This window comes from Pleuronectes platessa, chromosome 12 (genome assembly GCF_947347685.1).
Source record: "Pleuronectes platessa chromosome 12, fPlePla1.1, whole genome shotgun sequence".
In the NCBI taxonomy this organism is placed as follows: domain Eukaryota; kingdom Metazoa; phylum Chordata; class Actinopteri; order Pleuronectiformes; family Pleuronectidae; genus Pleuronectes; species Pleuronectes platessa.
The window spans coordinates 13,257,797-13,274,483 of NC_070637.1; the positions used below are offsets into that span (position 1 = coordinate 13,257,797).

Consider the following 16,687-nt stretch of genomic DNA (forward strand, 5'->3'; position numbering starts at 1 on the left):
CAATCACTAATGAAATAATACGGCTCAATGAAATTACAACTATATCGAAGAGGGGGAATTAAAACGTTCTGTTCACTGCATGACTGTGTGCATAAAGCATGCGTGTTTATTCACTATTATTTTCTTATCTTTATTGCAGCTTTGAATAGATACGTAGAAGCTGTAAAACATGCAAATATCTGCAGTAAAGCATTTGTGCAGCTTCTATATTTATTTGTTTGGATGAGGAATTTCTGTACCATTTTATTTATAGGGGGATTATTGCGTCAATTTATTTAATAGCTGAAAAGAAAGAAAAAACATAAACAGAGCTAATAGACATGGTTTTTGATATTGAACCTATAAAATCCATTTGCAAGTTGCTTGTTTTTCGTGAGAACCTCCTGTCATTACAGTTCAATGCTGGAAGTTGAAAAGCATCACGCACACACTGGGCAGGCAAGGTTCTTTAAAAACAGCTCCTCTGAGTGCCACGGAGAGGGCACAGTGCACACGCAGCTACTGATAGCTCCTTTCAAAAGCAAACAGGCTTCATGACGAGGCCCACATTACAATATATTTACATTCTTTTGAAAAAACACCCACCTCTCAATGTCACAGTGGTTTCAGATTGTCAGATGACTACAGAATTAATTTGTTTTGAAACTTGTTTGCGCTCACCTCATCTCCTTTGTCTCCTGTCGGGCCTGGGAACCCTCTCTCTCCTTTCACCCCCTGCAGGAACACACAGAATGTTTTTTTTACCCAAAGATGAGAAGGCCCCCCAAAACAAACTAACGGCTGATGGACGTAAACTTCAGACTGTCTCCTTCTCTTCTCTCAGCACGTGACTTGAAATTGCCCTGACGGTTTTCCACGGCTCTACAACACCGTATCCATGGCAACAACTTCTACAGCACGTGTGCAGAATGATATGAGTTGTGGAACAGCTGGTTGGGCTACCAGAGATAATCTCAAAGCCAATTTATGAACAGCGTTTGTCAGCGCTAATCTCCAAATACTACATTAAACACACATTTCAATAAACAATGTCCCAGAATGAGGCTCTTAGTTCAACAGATTATTTTGTCATGTGCGTAATTCAATTACAATTACATAAACAATGTGCCTGTAATATACTGTATGGTACATTAATGCCGAACATGCCTTTGCCTACCTTTGGCCCTTCTTTCCCGGGGTTACCCATAGGGCCTCTTATACCCGGATCTCCCTGTTTATTATAGAAATACACAATGAACACACTTGTAGTATTTAATAAGCAGCACCTTTAGGAAAAGATCATGATCAGATCAACATGTTTACTGGGTCTGTTCCAAGCTGACGAGTCGCTTGTACCTTTTCTCCCACCATGCCTTCGACTCCTTGCGCTCCGGGGGTCCCCTTCTCTCCTCTTTGCCCGGGCATGCCCGGGACTCTCGTCTGGCACACACTGCAGGCATTCTGCCGAGCGCAGGCAGGGAGCAAAACACAGTGGCACAGATAAGATTTCATCAAGCGCGAGCCGGTGCAGCGCATTTTTCGCCCTTTATTATGTCACATCCCCCGGGTGGAGGACGAGACCCCGTCTGACACAAAGTGTTCGCTAAATGTCTACAGAGCAGAACTAATGTGAGCCCACCGCGAGTGTCTCTCATCGAGGTGAGTGGTGAACTTTGTCAAACTCATTGACTGTGACATTTAGGTGAGAATCTTAAATATCATTTCCCCCTCATCGGGTCTAGATAGAGGTGCCGCACCTTGCAGGAGAGCGGTAGGAGCTCTAAGACAGAGGGAGGCGGGAGACACTGCACCATTAGAAGAAACAATGTTACACAAAGGCTGAAATATGAAATGGAAGGTGATCTGTAGAGATTTCTCATGAAAATAAGGAGAGTGAAAACATGTTATTATTGACTTTACAAATGAAGAGAGAAATGCCTCAGTCGAAAGGGTTCGCCATATTTCGTAGGTGTCAGTCTGGTGTTTGAAGTAATAATTAGTGTCACTAAGCAACACTGATGAAAGAGGCTCTAAACAGGAGTTAGAATCCAACAGGGCACTTGAGTTGAGGCAAAGAGAAGCAGCGACAGAAAACTACAAGACTCCTGCCGCCTCGCTTCTTTCTATCAGTGACATATATACGAAGCATTGTCAAGAGTTGGCATTCATTTTATATCAAAAATTACATTTAGATACAATGCTGTCGTTCAGGTAACAAAACCCTGTGAGATGTCTAAATCAGCTCCAGTCAATAGAAAGGGAGAAAAACAATGAGTACTTTGAAAAAACGGTTTTGATAAAAGTTCACAAGAGCAGCACTCAATCACCTTTTCAGCGCTCGACTCTCAAATCACAGAGGGCGGAAAAGTGTTTTCCATTAGGTTTGTTTTTGGAGTTTCAGCGCAAAGTCTGCATTCTGGTCAGAAAATGGGCTTAGACACTTTTTGCAATGATGAAAAACATTAGGTGCAATATCCTTTATGTATTTCAAACATAATGGCAACTCAAATCTGTGATTAGTTGTTGTTTATTTGTTATTTTCTGTTGTGTTTTATTATATGCATTTGTTTCGATTTGACATAATGTTTACTTATTTGTTGTTGTATTTTGGGCTTTGCTATCGTGTTTTGCACTTAAGGGCTACCGTTTCCCATTGAGAAGGTTAAGATAGAAGCTTCAAGTCTGGTGGTTTTAGGGACCATGTTAATGGTCACTTCAATTATCACTAACACATTGTGTGATATCACTAATGACAATGATATACCAATGACTTGTTGGTGCAGTTATACATACGAATCAGAAAAATCCTCCTGTAAAGTACAAATGTAGGTTTTTCGTGCAAGAGAAATTAATTTTTATCGGCAGCAATTAACATCTCCCTTCCAATATCTAGCAAAGTAATGTAAAATTCTGTGTGAGGTCAACGGAAGCTACAGAAGTTTGCAAATATTTAGCAAAAATAACTTTAATGTTAATCTATGGACACAGTTAAGTCCACATTCAAGTGTTTTGGACTGAAAATCTACATTTTATCATCATCATCTAAAAAAAAAAAAAATGACACATGATGTCATGCAGTATGGTTTGACTGTGATGAATGAATTATTGAATTCCCCCACTCACCCTGATGAAAGCACTTAATGGCTTTTACAACTTCTTCACACTAACACCATCCACATATAATAATTAAAATTACCTTTACAAATAAACAAAAAAAACTGATAGTTATAAAAATCATGAACCAGAAAGGCCCTCTGCATGCTATTTTTTGTAAGAAAACTGTAATTATCATTAACTAAGAAGATAGAATACCTTGAGTAAAGCTCCCATGTCTCCGACGAGTGGCAGAGCAATCTGTCAAAGAGAAAACAAATATCAATGAATCATCACCACACTTGTTTTCAGAGCTGACGAGACATTGTTGTGTTTGATATTTTCTGCTGCTGCTTGTCTGTAGAAGCGGCATTTTGCAAATTGTGCCGAACACAAATTTATAAAAATAATCATCTCTGCCTTTAAGAAATGTGTTTTCACCCCAAACATTTTAAAACAAATTTCCTTTGTCACCTTTGTATTTTCAGTATTTTAAACTGCAACGCTTGAGGAGACAGTATAATGACTTTGTTGCTAGACAACAGAGTCCACGCATCCTCAAAATATTGTTGTTTTAGATGAGAAAACATTCAAAACCAAAGCCTGTGTATTAAAAAAAAAAAAAAGTTGGGTATAAATGGTTTTCATAGTTTCTTACAAAACATGATTGTGAATAGGCACAAATGTAATGCGTGCAGCAACAGCAGCATTTATATGATGCTCACACTAGAGTGATTAGAACTTTAAGTACATGTTGTTTTCCTGAGATATAAAAAGATAGAAAAGAAACATGTGCTAATAATACGCAGTAGTAGGATGTAAAAAAAATACACTTACTTTGTTACGGGAAGTACATTTTTCAGTTGTACTATATAAGTAGATATATTGTTAGGTACTTTTCACTTTTACCCTACTATATATCTACAGCAATTTTCTATACTTTCAACACCACTTCCACTGATCCAATCAGAGCAGGCAAGTAACATTAGACCCCGCCCCCTGTAGCGTCACTGGTGACTGTTTCATTAGGGAAAAGGCTACATGCTGAAAGTATTTTTTACTTTTAATACTTGAAAGTATATTTAAAAGTAAGTGCGTATTTAATTATATTAAAATCAAAGTGGTATATTTACTTTTACTTGAGTACATTTGTGTCTATTTATTTGTATTTTGAAGAGCTTCCTCAACCACTGACAACAGGAAGCTGCCAGTTTGTTGTTGTGCTGTTGGTTAGTGAAGGAACTGGCTGGTAATTATAGGGAGCTCAGAAGTTCTCATTGCAGAGCATTGATGCCGAACTCTAGAATTAGATTTTCTTACTTACTGGTTCACCTGCGGGTCCAGGAGGGCCCGGGGGGCCTGATCGACCAGGGGAGCCCTATAATTGAGAAAAAGAAAAGAGTTAGCAATCCCCCCCTGGCTATGATGTCAAGCACACATTCGAGGCTGTAACTTTATTTTCACACTCAATGCAGCAGATTGGGTTTTGTATCCAGGTTCTGTGATACATCACTCGAATGCTCACAGTGGGAAGCTCTTCTTTGCTTTCAGCCATCTTTTATCTGCAGTTATCTGTGAGTGACTAAATGTGGAGGGACACACTGATCTCACTCACCTCTCTTCCTGGAGCTCCAGGGGGGCCAGATAAACCCGTTGATCCACGAGGGCCCTGGAATAAACAGACAAACACCAAGACACTAATGATTTTACCAAACTGTGAGTGTTATTTGTGTCATAAAATAATTGCAAGACTGCTAGTCACAGCATCAATGAGCCGCTGATAATCAGTGGAAATAAACATGAACATATTTGTTTGTGGATTGAGAGTGTTTTCCGGCAAACCTCGATTCCCGGCTTTCCGGGGGGTCCCATGAGGCCCTATGAACACACACACAGCACATCTTGTTAACACAATCTGCCCTCTAGTACCAAGGATCCAATAAAGGAATTGTGTTAGACACCTTTAGTTCTATCGATTCTCTGTCTCCCAAAATCCGGTATTTCAAAAATGAAAGAAGAGACTCACTCACAATCTAATCTGCGAGGTTCAACCTAGCAGTGCGGCGCATATATGATGAAGGCAGAATGCACTACGCCGGCGCCTCATGGTAATGACCAGCAGTCACATGTTAGAGTGAATTTATTGAACACTGATCCCCATATTCAAAGAGGATTTCACTCTTTTATGCCTAAAGACACAAGAACGTGATGTAGTTTGAACTAAATAATGAATGTGGGAGACAGAGGCCGATCAATACGAAATCATACTCACAGGAAGACCCATGACACTCTCTCCAACTTCGCCCTTTTCACCGTGTTCTCCCGGCAACCCCGGGACACCTCTCTCACCCTGATAAAAAAAAGGTTTTTAAAAGCACCTTCAGTGGGTTTCCTGTGATAGTGAATTCAAACGTCATGAAGAACTGCTGCACTGCGTGATCATTAGCTATTCACACTGCTGGAACTCATTTTTCCCCTTTATGTTTTGCCGTTTGTAGCTCCAAGGCTAAGAAACAAAGGCACGTTTAAGGCCAATGGTATGCACATGTTCATTATCTATTTCATTTGAACTCGTGCATGTGCTGCCATAGAATAGCATATTCTGTTTTTTCACTGATAATTGGGGCATCCTGCATTATTTTCGAAACCTGTTTCCAAACTCAGCATGATATCATCAGGAATTATCTGTGCTGTTTTGAAAGGTATTTCCTACAGCAGTCGCCACAGTGTGTGGCAATATAATGGGATCCTTGTATAAAAAGTTCTAGTCGCCCTGTTGCCCGGATTATAAGTGGAAAAGTTGCAGAGGAGATCAACTAAGTTGACTTTCAGTTTGTGCTGGAAACAAGAGTGTGAAAACTAGTCAGCAAGGTCTCAACAGGTTGCTAACGGCAACAGATAAATGATGCTACAAGTGTTGAATACAATTTAAGAACTCCTCTGAAAGTAAAGGATGAGCAACTTAACAAATACTTCAGAGTGAGGTCAAAACTGTCAGCTTCAGTCACTTCATGTGTTTCAAATACTAAGTTAATCACCTCAACCATGAGAGTTCAGAAGTATAGACATATTGCTGTTGGCTAGTATTCACTTCAATAAAATTGATAGTGTTGAATAACATCAGCTTTAAAATCAAATCAAATGATGGTTGATGCTGACAAACTGCTTGTGTTCATGCGGGGGGGGGGGGGGTCAGTCCACCAACAAATACTGTGAACCATTCAATTATATTGTACTTAAATATGAAAGTAGCTTATGGAAGTACAGTAGCAAACATATCAATGATCTTAAGATGTCAACATATATAGTGTTATGATACTGACTTTTCTTTTGAGCTTTTGAAAGACTTTTGATTTACATTTATATCTCTGCGGGCTCATTTCTTTGTTGATACTCTGTTGGACTTGTCCTTATGCCATTTTGTTTCACTTGTATTTATTTCAGTGCACTTAACTTCCTGTCTTTTTCTGATTTCCCTCCTTCAGTGATTTCCTGCCAAGGCCTGGTAAGTTTTTTACCATGCCTTTCATGCCACAGAGTCTTTGGATTCCTCTGCTTTTCCATGTACTGAATCTTTTTAGTCATATTTTTTTGTTTCTCGTCATTTGAGTGGGCCATATGTTTTGGGGGTTTCACCTTCAGTAACATACAGTATACTCCAGATTTAGGTGGACACATATGAAAGATAGTTGTGTGGGTGATGTTCCACCACCACAGTGTTTCCTACCTTGGGTCCGCGAGACCCTCTGGTTAGGGGCAACCCGTCGCCCTAGAAAACAACAGGAAGAAGACATTAGGGATTCACTGGAGATTCATCAGCAATTCACTTTGAGGACGAGGTGCAGAACAAACAAAAAAGAAGCTGTTGTAGTGGTGGAATTTAAACTGAAATATTGACTGTGTATGAGCTACAGTCCAAAGTGCAAACAGTCTGAACGCAGCGCTGCATCATGAGCTCGAGTTCGATACTGTTTACAAGGTTTTTACCAGCATCTACGTACAGAGGAATCCTGATAACGCCATACCACAGAGAAAAACCTTGATTGCAACTGAGGCTACTGTAAGCATAATTTACCATACAGTCCAGATGAGACATTGATTTCTGCGCTCAGCATCTATTAGTGTTACAAGTCCTACATTGCACAATGTAAATTAGCTGTGCAGAAGTTGGATTTGAGCTGATGCAGCGGTTCTACAGTTTTAGGGAGAACTGTGATAATGCACTCAAATGTAAAACAGAGGAAAGTTTGGAAAGCACAGAACTTTTCGAGACCAATGTAAATCTATAACTGCATTTCCCTTCCTTTTTTTTTTTAAAACAAAATTTTCCATTACGCATTATGCTCTGGCCCTTTACTGAAAATAAAAACTTAATATCACTACTTCAGATCAGTGGGAGATCCATGCTAATAATAAAAGTCAAATGAAAGAAGAGTAAATTGCTCATTATTCATTTAAAAGGTAAAATCAATAAAGTGACATTAACTACTCGAGGAGGCTGGCTCATTAAAGCCGCTCCGACCATCTGCATTCAGCTCCTGTTTATTGCTTTTTCCCCTCTCTTCTTCATCTTATTTAACATAAACCATAAAAATGTGGTGAGAGTCCGCTTTCCTCCGGTGACCCCAGACAGAACTGACATTTTTAAAAGACTATGAGGATCAATGCAGAAGAACCCTCCAGCTAAACGCTAGACATCTCTCTTCGTTTAGAGTTTGAAATATGTCACAACATCATAAGAGGTCATTGACCTACTGTAAACACGTCACATGGCCCTTTTTGCCAATCCGGCACCAGGTTCCACGGTGCTCGAGTACATTAAAGAGGTTTAAATACTTCTGCCTAAGCACAATCTTTCCAGCATTACTCTGCCCAGCTGAACACAGTGCCACTTGCTTGATGAGTAGGTCTACTGTCTGGCTTAATGTTCAGATCAGCGTATCAACACACACACACACACAAGCGCATCCACACACACACACAAACAAACATGATTGTTTAAAGCCGGTGAACGCTTGCCGGTGATTGAGGAGTGCAAGCGGCGCCAAGCAGAACCGGGGCCTTGGCTGCACACAAGCAGCCAAGAAGCTGTAATGAACATGTCTATATGCAAAGCCATGTCCATAAAAGAGAGTGCTTCAACAGCTATAAGCTCCAAAATGGGAAGATAGGTGATTACCCAGACTGGGGTTATCCAATGGTGGATTACTTAATGGTATTGCATCTCCATAATGTCACAGCTGGAGTAGTGGAGGCCAGTTTCCTTTAACTTGTCTGACAGTGCTCCAGCTGTTTGCAGATGAGCTTTGCTTTTTGTGAACTTGTGTTGAATTTTCTTCTGTTGTTTTTACTCTGTCATTCTGTGACTCAAGGGCTGAAATCAACACAGTCAGAGAAAGAGTGACTGTCAACAATTGATATAGTACCCACCATATAGCCGCCTCCGGGTTCTCCAGGCTCACCCTTGGGACCCGGAGGTCCCTGTGGCGCCATCACTCCAGCAGAGTCCCCCTGCAGACAGAGACAGACAGTTTTCATTATTTTCTCCATAGATAAAAAGTAAGACTGGCTTTGTCATCTCATCTGCATGGACCCTTCAAGTCTGAAAGTTGGTAAGCAAAGACAGTCGTGTCTGCTTTCTTGCTACTCAGGTATTTCGTGGGACTATTGTCATGTGTACACTTTCATTTAAGGTTCCTGGTTCGAGTCCCGGTTCGTCCAGAGTCTTTCTGTGTGGAGTTTGGTTGTCCTCCCTGTGTCTGCGTGGGTTCGCTGCAGGTACTAAGGCTTCCTCCCAAAGTCCAATAAAACAAACAGCTTAGGGCTACGTTTATTGGCTCTGAATTGACCAGCGATGTGAATGTGAGCCGATGGTTTGTTGTGTTGGCCCTGTGATATGCTGGCATAAAGGATGGATGGAATGGGCACTAAAACATAAAGGTTGCACTTTTAGTGCTGTTCTTTTGGATGGAGATGTTGACCGGTGGGTCCGCCTTCATGAACTAGACTCAGAACTTACTGGATTATTGCCGTGAATTTATCAGGATAAATCCTACTGATCTTGATGATTATTACCAAATACATATGTTTATGGCTTAATGCCTGCATAGCCAATACTATTCCCACCAGCCTCTGCAGCTAATTAGCAACTGTTAGCAAGTTAGCAGGCCAACATCTGCTTTGGCCAAATGTCTGCAACGCTAATAACATTCCCATTAGCTTGAGTTGCACTTTGTGTTTATACAGCTAATTAGCAACTGCTAGCATGTTAGCAGAACAAACAGCTCAAAGCACCCCTGATCTCACCCCTGATCTCTCACCACAGTTGTAATGCTCTGTCGGGACAAATCTTTGTTATCTGTTGAACATGTCACAAGAATAAAAAAGTTGTTTAAAAATAGTTATTTCTAAATATTTGCAGGAGCGGAAGATGCTCGTTTTCATACTGTGTAGTGGCATTTAACTGAGTACAAAGAACAACTTTTGTTGAGTAGTATAGTGAAATCATAGTATCCCATCTGTTATTTATGTACATTTTCAAGGCAAATTCTATGTAAAAAGAGGAGCCGGCAGCAAATGCTCTGCTGATGAACCACGTCCGATGTGCCCCGGGCGTTAGTCTTCAAATACCGTCTTTGTTTTGTTTGAAACTTAAAGAAAAACAGTAATAGTCAGCAATATTAGCAGCTAGTCCCACGTTCAGTGTTAATGCTCTTGAAGCTAGGATAGATGTTTCCCCTGCTCCTAATCACTAAGCTGAACAGTTCTCTCTCCAGTGCTCAGACATTTCCTGCTCACATTTATGGATAAATTACCACATGAATGTGCAACCAGGACTGCATTTTGGATCAGGGCTAACGTCAGTATAGGGAAGAGGACCAAACAGGATTATAAACCTGAATGGATGTGGGAGGTGAAGGCACTTTGTGTAGCCGAGTGACTCCAGTGGGCAGGGTGACTAAAGTACAGCTTTGTTTACCTCAACAAGTGACAAACACGATCGAACGTGCATGTCAAATATGCACTTTTCAACTCTGCCACATTCGGCACGGTATTTGGAACCAGTCTGACTGCAAAAGTAAATGAGTGTGTGAACAGCGGAGGAGTCAGAGGCATCAAACACGAAACACACAGCTAGAACATGATTGAGGATGGCATGCGGGGCGAGCAATCTGCACTGTGTCTTCACAAGTTGTCTCGCATGTTCAACCTGTGATAAAACATCACAGCGCCATATTTTTCTTTGAGGTGAGAACTTGATTTGAAGTTTAGTTACCTTTTCTCCTTTCAGGCCATCTCTCCCGGGCCCCCCCGGCTCCCCTGACGATCCCTGTAAATAGTGGCAAAAAGAGACACATCTATCACCAGGCCTTCATCTCCTCGCACATTTATCTCCTCCTCCTCACTGCTTCAGCGGGCTGCCGTGTTCCAACATAATTTCCCTTAGCCAGGATTTATGAAATGCCTCTTTTCCCTCCCTGCTTTTGAATAAAGACAGATGCTCATTACTGAAGCAGGTGTGGAGAACAGATTGGGCCTCTGCCTCCGTTCCTGGCATAGAGCGCTTAGATTTGCCTCTTTCCACTAATTAATTCTTAAATTTGATTACTGATCGTCTGTGTAAAAATTCTGGACTTTTTCGACCGACTTCCTCTCCGTCTCTGCCTGTTTGTCTCTCTCTTTCACTCTGGCAGGGCTGAGTTTGAGAGTCGAGGATGGCAACGGGACAGATAAGGCAACGAGAGAAAGGACGGCTTGACATGAAGTGCTAGTGTCTTGTGCCAATATACTTACTGGCTCGCCTGGGAGTCCTGGGAGTCCAGTGGGTCCAGGCAGGCCCTGTTTCCCCTGGCAAAATACGAAGGAAAACCAACACTTTGAGCTATTTTTCTCCATTTGTTTGGAGACAGAAATGTCTGGGCTTTGACGCCAGCTACTTTGTTGATGCTGAAACCGTATTTCAAACAGCTATGTTTTCTAATTGTTGCCCCTGCAGCTTCAAGCCATGATAAGTTTCATGTTCATTTCTGGGGATACGTTCACGACTGAGAGGAGGTAGATTTGTAGGAGCTGTTTATACACATTTCCCTTTTCGACTCACTTTTGTCTTTACACATGGATGAACTGAATGATTCATACATGGAAACTGAGCTTATTTCGAAAATAAGTAGAACAAAATCCAAGTTTTTTATGCTTATATAGCATTTATCATGACTGTGATGCAACATGTTTATATTAAAAGTGAAGCCAAAACATTTCAATTGCCCCCTGGTTCCTGACTAGAGTATAGTTCATAATCCCCCTCCATGTTAACAGATGGGAAATGAGCCACATTAAACAGTTTACATTAATTAGTTAGTTAATGTTGAACAAACAGGGTGAGACCTTGTATTTGACAGCTAAGATTAAAGTGTAATAAAATCTTAAATTCTATTCTCATTCTAGTGATTATAGGACAGTAGTTTATGCATAAACTATATACAGATCTATAGATGTAAATATGGTGTCTTGTAACTGCCCTGCGTCATGCTCTATCTATCTGCATCTTGCAGAAGGATGCAAGTTTGCATTTATCTCCATATTCTTAATCGTATCAGAATGATTACCATGGAAACAGAAGGACAACTGAAGAATTGGTGATCCAGTAATTTTATGGAGATTTTTCCTCTTCAGTACTTTAGGTAATATTAGCCTGAAACAGCTTGTATGCTCTCACATGTGTGGTATTGTCTCATTGTTGTTTATATTCAGCAGACATCTCTGTTTGACCTACTGTAAGTGGCACAGCATCTCAGACATGAGATGAATACAGAGACTCACCGCTGGTCCTTGATCTCCTTTTAGTCCTGGCGGCCCTATGTTTCCCTTTTAAAGTCCAACAAAAGGGTGAGAAAGATGTAGAGAGGCAGAGAATCATCACATTTCAACTATACCACAAAGACACCTCTCACAAATATATAACATAATCATCTCTGCCATGTTATAGGGCCAATCCCAGGTATTACTCTATGTAACAGACGGAATCGTCTCATGTTTTTCGACCAACACTCTTTTTACTCCATTCTAAAATGCCATGAATGCTGCTGTGCAGACACTTGGAAGGCTATTTATAGGAGTACATAAAGAATTTTGAACTTTATTTTATTGGCAGTACTCAAGCTTTGGTGCAAGTGCTACATCTTCAGCATGTTACCTTGAAGCCTTGTGTTCCTCGCTCCCCCTGCAGAAAGCAAAGGAGACAGACAACCACCATTTTTTTAAAGATGTGCAAAAAGAAAACAGCGAAGTAAGCCATTCCTCCTTCCTCTGACTGGAGTTAGAAAAAAAAAGAAATCATCAAGGACCTTTGTGAAGTTATCTTTCATATTGTGTGAAGTTCGAGAACACAGTACATTTCCTTTGTCAAGAGTGCAATCAAAAGCAGCACCTTTTTTCAAATCGTCAATCATCCTTCTTAAATCTCTACAAGTCAATAACTTTCCATGTTCATGTACGTGTTTGATGTTTGGTGCCTCAGTGGTCATTGTAATCTGCTTTGCTTCAAGTGGATCCATCTGTTGTTTCGAGGTCCAAACAACAATTGTGCACCAATTTATTCAGTGCCTCACCCCTGCAGAGCACAAAGACAACATCCAACCCCACATCTGAACAGCAAGGGATCTTCAATTATTCTGGATGAATCAATGGTGAGTGCTGCTTTTGTTATTGTTATGTAGAAATAGGGTATTCTCCACACTGTGGTGTCAAATGTTGAGTGCCGTGTTAGAGAAAACGAATGCTCGGTTTCCTGGGGTTGTATTGTCTTTACTGGGGAATAATAATGAGAGAGATAGTCACCTGATCCCCCTTCTCTCCTTTTTGGCTCCGCTCTTTCATTTCATCCTTTAAAATCACAAGAGAAAAGAGACGACTTCAAAATCTGACCGGATACAACCGTGTGCACAATTTGAACCACGGAAGATGTTATGATAGAAACGGCTGCTTACAGATCCAGAGAGGTGTCTTAATCCATGAGCTGTCATCACCTTAAAGTAATGAAAAATAGAGTGTTCAATAAGTTAAAACAGAGAAAACACATCTGAACTGTTAATTATTTTAAAAGACATAGAAGAAACGACTTTATATATTTGTCCCAACCTGGCTCGTTACCAACCTGAACCTATGTTTCACTTAATATATGCAATTTACATAAATCTATTTTATAGCTTGTCAAATTGAAACTGTAACTACTTAGATTTGAAGTGTTTCTACAAAGCTACTTATTCCTCAAATCATTTCGACCTGACATTAGCACACTGTTCATCACGGGGGATCATTCTACAATCTGATTTCTTGAGATGGCTTCAGATCAAACTGGAGATAGTGCACTGCAGCTGTGTGCCGTCGCCAGCCAGTACATCTTCATTCCACATTTATTTCAGTGTCCTTTACCTCAACCCCATGTTTTGTGAGGCACCTCTGACCTCTGACCTCCCAAATATAATCAGATATATTGTGAGTCTCAGTGAACACTTGAGCCAAATTTGATGGGATTCTCTCCGGGGTGTGTTTACAAGATCAAAAAATGTGTTTTGTGAGGTCGCAGTGATCTTGACCTTTGACTACAAACATTTAATCAGTTCATCCATGAGTCCAGGTGAAAAATATATGGAAAATATCTCAATTGCCTCTTAAGATATCAGGTACACAAGAATGGGATGGATGGATGACCTGCAACTAGCTGTAACTGCTGCAGAGGCATAATCATTTATTCAATAGCCAATCTACTGACATATGTGACCATATTCAAATCACAAATGCAAATGAAAATACATTTTCAAACTATTTGTATTTAGCCTTGCATCTGCTTAATGGCTTTTTCCGCAGAAAGACATTGTCTCTACCAAACAGTTTCAGGAGGTTTAAACAATCACATCCCAGGGAGACGTGCAGGATTTAAGTTGGATTCCTCATGATAAATTTCAGTGCAAATCCCAGAGACCTATATTAATAGCAGATGCCACAGACGTATGTAAATACAATCTATACAAGAGATGCACAATAATAATATATATATCTATAATTTGAACTCATTACATCTAAGCCTCCTCAGGCCATTTATGTTGTGTCCATCATGTTTTACCTCCTGACAAACACGACCTTGGCTTGTTTTCAGTAGAATGATGAAAAGAAGAAAGAGACAACAGAAGCAAAGGTAAGGAGCTAAAAGCCTTGTCCAGGACGGGGACATTTCTGTGCTGCCAAAGCACTTAAGCTTTAGACCGAGGTGAGCTTCTGATTCATTCCCAGGGTGTTCTTTTTTTTTTTCATTGAAGCGGTATTTGAGTACATCATTGTCCTCATCTTCTGATAAAAGTGTCCCAGATAGAAAATACAGCAAATATATATACAAACCTATTGAAGTAGCTTTTCTGCCGAAAACAACCAAACTGTGACCGTTCCATAAACCCAACCATGTGTTTATTATTGTAACCATGAGGGTAATGTTCTGCAGCTGCTGTTACACGCTGCATGCCTGGCATCATAACCGTGCTGATGATGGCTATGTGCAGAGGGTTGGGACAAACGATCTATGGGCTCATTGGGGTTGGAGGACTTGTTGGTCCCGTCTCTCGTGCGCCTCTGAGCCCTTTCAGTGTGTTACTGGAATTAGGTGCAGTGCTAATCAACTTGTCACGAGGCGCTCTTCCCTTCCTTCAGCTACAATGGTCAGAGTAATCATAAGACAGACACCGAGTCCCTGACCGCCCCGGCGGAGCGTCTGCATAATCAGGAAATCGGCAACCTGCAGTCGCACACGAAAGCAGCTGCTGTCAACCGCCTCCCCTTGGACGCGGGACAATATCCGTGCCATCAGTGCGTGACCTGAGGAGAAATTTCCACCCGAGTTTTCCCCAAGAGCAGCGAAATCCGGCCTGGAGCCATTGACCAAACATAATTTGGCACAAGAGATTTGGTTTTATAGATTGTAAAACTCCATTGTGAGGCAACACTGGCTGCAATAAAAGCAGGACGGTCTCTGAGCTAAAATGACTATTTTGCTACGTTGAGGGTGTTGGGGGGAAACCGTGGCCGAGCACGCCTGCAAGCCCGCCGCTCCTCCCCATCGCTAATAAACAGAGGCACAAGAAGGTTTATGAAGGGAGGGTAATGATCTGAACCCTTCTGCTTCTGCTGTGTAAGGGAAATCAATGCTTAACTGCCAAAATTATCTGCCACGGGAAAGCACAGAGCGCAGACAGAGACTGGTACTAAATATTCAAACAGCCTCATTTATCAAATGACTAATGTTTCCCTCTCCACTGTGTGCTGTGGCATACATCTCCCATGCCCTGGGTGGCCCACAGCTCACTACACAACAACGAACACAACTGAGTGTTTCAGTTTAGCGTGGACATTTTTCTTCGTCCTCCTCCTCCAGCTCAAATGAATTTCACAAAGAAGCGCCAATCATTCCAAATAGAATTGCAAGCCAGCGTCACTGTTTTGAGCAACACAATTAAAACGGCACATAGTTATAAGGATTCTTATTCGACGGACACAAGTGAAAGCAGCGGAGAGCGAGAGATATTTGTTCCCTGAATAATTAAGTTGTCTAATTTCCATTTGAATCACCTGATAACAAGCAGCGAAAATTAAGAAGAAGAATGAAAACCATCAAACTTTGTTTCCGGGCTCGTGTCTGAAGCCTTCAGAGGCTCAATAGGCACAATTAGCACGAAAAACCATCGGGACGGAATCATCGAAATGTCAAACCTCCTGACTTTGTCACACCCAGCGGCCATGTTTTTAAATCGGACACTTTTTGTTCATTGATTTCTAAAAAGGCTGCTCATTTGTGTCATTTGTTGTTGGAGACGTTCCAGAACTTTAAGTGACTTGTTTGAAACGTCTGAGCAACGAGCTCCATCGACCTCGACTGAACCGTGTCACCTGCAGCGTCCATTAGACGTCCGCCATGACACCAGGGTTTCTCTGATTTAATCTGCTCCTTCACTGCAGCTGCAACAGCGTCTTCCAACCAAAATCCTCCTCCTATAATTTACCAGCGTGAAACATTACGAACAGGTCTGGCTGCACAGTCTCCATTATTCACACAACAAAGACTTTGTTTCGGGTCTAGCTGGAGATTAGAGCGTCAGTGGGTGGCCGGTGCAAACGTGTTAATTTGATCGTAGGAAATCACTTCAGTTCACAGCTTTGAATGCCGGTGTGAGCTGCTCTGTTAAAGTTTCTCTGCGGCATACATTACTGGGGGAAAAAAATTCACTAACTGGGAGTTTGCTGCCAAATTTTAGCAAGTTCATTACCTAGACCAAATAAGTAAGCTCTTCCCTGGTGTATTTCAAAGCAGCTAATCTCACCTGCCTTGAAAAGACAGGCGGCGGCTCCAGCTCTTTAACACTGATCCACTATTTGTACAAAAAACAAATAAAGATTCATTTATTTAAATTAAAAAAATAGGAAAAATGTATAGAATTGTCAGGGAATGATAATTGGTAACAAGATGATGCCATCATATTGGTGTTTTGACAGCAAAGGTAAACACTGCACTGCTGCTGCTTTTTTTTTGCCTCCTGGACTCAAGTGTTTCATAGTCGGACGTGAGTAGATT

General features: G+C 41.1%; 1 protein-coding gene across 1 annotated transcript in view; it reads right to left on the reverse strand.

The window, feature by feature from the left end:
* LOC128453809 (collagen alpha-1(XIX) chain) overlaps window positions 1-16,687 on the reverse strand; it is a 97,782-nt gene that overhangs the window by 20,437 nt on the left and 60,658 nt on the right. The window contains exons 22-37 of the mRNA XM_053436898.1: window positions 13,059-13,097; window positions 12,910-12,954; window positions 12,266-12,292; window positions 11,893-11,937; window positions 10,867-10,920; window positions 10,349-10,402; window positions 8,503-8,583; window positions 6,800-6,841; window positions 5,345-5,422; window positions 4,915-4,950; window positions 4,688-4,741; window positions 4,397-4,450; window positions 3,292-3,333; window positions 1,336-1,440; window positions 1,157-1,210; window positions 661-714 (exon numbers count right to left, since the gene is read on the reverse strand). Of these exons, the coding sequence (XP_053292873.1) occupies window positions 661-714; window positions 1,157-1,210; window positions 1,336-1,440; window positions 3,292-3,333; window positions 4,397-4,450; window positions 4,688-4,741; window positions 4,915-4,950; window positions 5,345-5,422; window positions 6,800-6,841; window positions 8,503-8,583; window positions 10,349-10,402; window positions 10,867-10,920; window positions 11,893-11,937; window positions 12,266-12,292; window positions 12,910-12,954; window positions 13,059-13,097 (864 nt within the window). The remainder of the gene's footprint in view (window positions 1-660; window positions 715-1,156; window positions 1,211-1,335; window positions 1,441-3,291; window positions 3,334-4,396; window positions 4,451-4,687; window positions 4,742-4,914; window positions 4,951-5,344; window positions 5,423-6,799; window positions 6,842-8,502; window positions 8,584-10,348; window positions 10,403-10,866; window positions 10,921-11,892; window positions 11,938-12,265; window positions 12,293-12,909; window positions 12,955-13,058; window positions 13,098-16,687) is intronic.